The sequence below is a fragment of the Brassica oleracea genome, chromosome C4 (assembly GCF_000695525.1).
Source record: "Brassica oleracea var. oleracea cultivar TO1000 chromosome C4, BOL, whole genome shotgun sequence".
In the NCBI taxonomy this organism is placed as follows: Eukaryota; Viridiplantae; Streptophyta; class Magnoliopsida; order Brassicales; family Brassicaceae; genus Brassica; species Brassica oleracea.
The window spans coordinates 22,399,456-22,403,066 of NC_027751.1; the positions used below are offsets into that span (position 1 = coordinate 22,399,456).

Here is a 3,611-nt window from a genome sequence, read left to right on the forward strand (position 1 = left end):
TCCGGAGTCATCAAACATATCAACCTATATTGCATGCTAATCCCTTATATTATTATTCCTATTTTATAGTTAGATGTTGCTTGATAAGGTTGATATAATTCAGAGTATTCCTTTTTATTACAATAATAGATAGCAATAGTCAAAAATGTAATCTAATTTGAAAGGTAGATAGATTTCAACAGTTACGTGACATACCTATTTAAGATTTTGTTACATCGAGCAATCGGGTTAAAGCCAGTGATTTATTTGAAGTGTGGTATAGATGGAATGTTTGGTTAATTGTTTAGATTAAATTTAGCTGGTTTGATTTAGGTGTTAAATATGGTTTAGGCCAGTGGTAATTCCTTATAAATATTTTGGAAAAGTCAAAGGTATTTCTTATTTTTACTCCAATTTTAATAGTTTAAGATATATTTGATTGCCTCAAAAAAACAAATATTTTCATTCCAGTTGCATGGACAAACACTGACCTTCTGTTACATGTAATTCATGTCCCTTCCGTATTCATATTCTAGAGTTCGTAGCAGTGGCGGAACTACTTGTTAGCATGTGGGTCAATTGACCCATGTGAGTTTATGAATAAAAAAAATTTACATGTATATTTCTTTGGAAATCTGGGAAAATAATGTAAAATTTAGTAAATTAACCCCTATGATATATGGTAATTATGAATTTGACCCTCTTGACAAATTTTCCTAGCTCCGCCACCGGTTCTTAGGCTATCGGGATAAACTTAGGTTAGAATTTCATTTGCTAGGAGCTAAACATCACGTTTGGTGTACTTCGGTCATCACTCCTTGTAAAAGATTTCAATAAATACATATACATCAAAAAGTTATTTTTTGAGAGAACAAATGTTTTGGAATTTCCTTACATCGCCATAAAACGAATATTATGATGCGGCAATTAAAAGAAAAAGTGTTTCAGAAAAAAAAAGAGTAGTTAATCGAAAATGTTCAAAAGAAAAGTAGTTAACCGAAGTAAACCGACGTAGAACTAGAAATCGAAAAAGCAGAGGAAATAAGGGTTTTGCGCCTGAACCCTAAACCCTGATTTCTTGAAATCATCGACGACCACGCTTCAATCTCTTTGCTTGCGCTACGTAGTAAGTTCCCATTACCTTTTGACATGTATTCACTGATAGTCCATGGAAGAAGGTCCCTGGATCTACACAAGTGGCGTAACTTAAGAGTTTCAGTGCAAAATGCATTTTCTTTTTCCAGTTCCTTCTCTTCTTATGCCGCTAGTGCTAGAGATGGTCGAAAAGAGCAGGTTTTCACTTTTTGTTACCTCGTTGATTCGTTGGGTTTAACCGCAACACTCGCAGAATCAATCTCAAAGAAAGCCAGCTTCAGGGACAAGGGCAATCCAGATTCTGTCCTGAGGCTTTTGAGAAGTTACGGGTTCACAGACTCTCAGATCTCTAGCATCGTAACGAACTATCCACGGTTGCTTCTGCTGGATGCTGAGAAATGTCTTGGTCCTAAGCTTCAGGTGATCAAGTCAATGGAAGGAGCTTCAAGCTCTGGTCAGCTCATCGAGACTATCTCAAAAGTTCCTAAACTCTTGGGAATGAAAGGGGACAAAACTATAACCAGATACTATGATATTGTCAAAGAGACCATGGAATCTGGTAAGAGTTCCAAGTTCGAGAAGCTATGTCACTCACTGCCTCGTGGTATGCAGCAGAACAAAATCAGGAACGTATCTGTTCTGAGAGAACTTGGAGTGCCTCAGAGGTTGTTAAGCCCTTTGCTCGTCTCGGACCACAAACTCGTCTGCGGAGATGGAAAATTCAAAGAAACCCTCAAGAAGGTTATTGACATGGGTTATGATCCGACAAGCTCACAGTTTGTTCAAGCTCTGGGGGCTGTTCGATGGTTGAGCGACAAAGAGATACAAGAGAAAGTCAATGTCTACGAGAAGTTAGGCTTTTCTGTAAAAGATGTATGGGAAATGTTCCTGAAGTATCCTATCTCTCTTAGATTCTCGGAGGACAATGTAACTCAGACGTTTAAAATCCTGAAGACTTGTGGACTAGTAGAAGAAGAGATCCTCTCAGTGTTCAAGAAGTTTCCACAATGCATTGGTTATTCAAGGCTGAAGATATACAACTTCCTTAAAACTTGTTTTGGCCTTGGATTTAACATTAATCAGTTTGCGATGATGGTCAAGCGCTTCCCTCCATGTCTCAACATGTCTGCAGAGAGGGTGAAGAAAAGGACCAAGTTGCTGGTGAAGAAGAAGAATAAGCTTATGCTGAGGAAGATGAAATGGTCACTAAACGCTGTGGCTTCGTTTCCTCAGGTGCTTGGAGTTAGCATGGAGAAGAGGATTGTACCTAGGTGTAACGTTATGAAAGCACTCATGTTGAAAGGGTTGCTCGGAGACAGAGAAAGCATACTACCTGATAAGGAATCTGTCTTGTTATGTACTGATGAGGAGTTTTTAGACAGGTATGTGAGGAATCATGATGACAAGGAGCTTGTGGCTGAGTTAATGTCTATCTTCACCAGAGATTCTGCTTCATAGATAGTTAAGGCTTGTGTCAAGGAGTGAAGTGTGTTTCTCTGACCTGGATTTTCGCTTTATAAGTTCAAGGATATGATTCTAAAAACAGTTTAAGCTATCATATTATTTAACTGAATAATGTAATGCCTTTGGTTTTTGTTTTATTACCATCTACCAAAGTAATCAAACACATGTTTGATCCATATCTTTTAGAGGTATATCTTGCAAGTAGCAAGAGTCTCTCTTACTTTTGTTAACAAAATTTTCTAAGATTGCTTCTACAGTCTACTAGATGCTGAGAAATATCTTGTCCCCAAGCTTAATTCTCAGCAGTCTAAAGGAGCTTCAGCCCCTGAGCTCAGTGAGATTGTTTTGAAAGTTCCTAAAATCTTGAGGAAGGAAGGGGACAAAACTATCAGCAGATAATAGTTCCAAGTTAGAAAAGTCGTTAAAAGGTTATGCTTTGGGGCAGAAGATCTATGGGAATGTTCAAGAAGTGGCCTTCCTTTATGGACTAATCAAAGAGGAGATCCTCTAAGTATTCAAGAATTTTCCGCAATGCATTGGTGATTCAGAGCATAACTCCATAGAAACATTTCCAGAACTAGGATTCAGTAGAGATGATTTTCAAGCGCTATCCTCAGTGCACAGGATATTCTGCATTTGGTGAAGAACAAGAGAGATTTGTGGTGGAGAAAACGAAATGGCCACTAAGGTTGTGGTTTCAAACCCTGCATTACTTTGATACAGTTTGGAGAAGAGAACTATCCTAAGGTGTAAACTAATCAAACCTCTCATAGTGTCATGTCCAAAACTCCCTTCAATTGGGTCTTTTTTGGTATGTACCAATGTGATGTTCGTAGCAATATTTTTAAGATAGTCGCAAATCTTACTACATAGAGAATGCTTTTCCAATGATAGCTTCTTTTCTGTCAATAACATATTGGGCAAATCTCATAAACAACGAATGTTTAGATTTTGCCACAAAATAACATTTGAATGAGAAAAATCTCAATACTAAATTACCATACATCTTAAATCCTAAATCTAGTCTCTCTCACTGAATATTAATCTCTGGTCAGTAAACCCTAAACCCAAAT

General features: G+C 37.5%; 1 protein-coding gene across 1 annotated transcript; it reads left to right on the plus strand.

Annotated features, from left to right (window-relative positions):
• The first annotated feature begins 1,028 nt into the window (after positions 1-1,028).
• LOC106340464 lies at positions 1,029-2,573 on the plus strand. Its single transcript, XM_013779345.1, has one exon. It carries the CDS (start codon positions 1,129-1,131, stop codon positions 2,530-2,532), a length of 1,404 nt encoding a protein of 467 aa, XP_013634799.1. The 5' UTR covers positions 1,029-1,128; the 3' UTR covers positions 2,533-2,573.
• Positions 2,574-3,611: the final 1,038 nt, after the last annotated feature.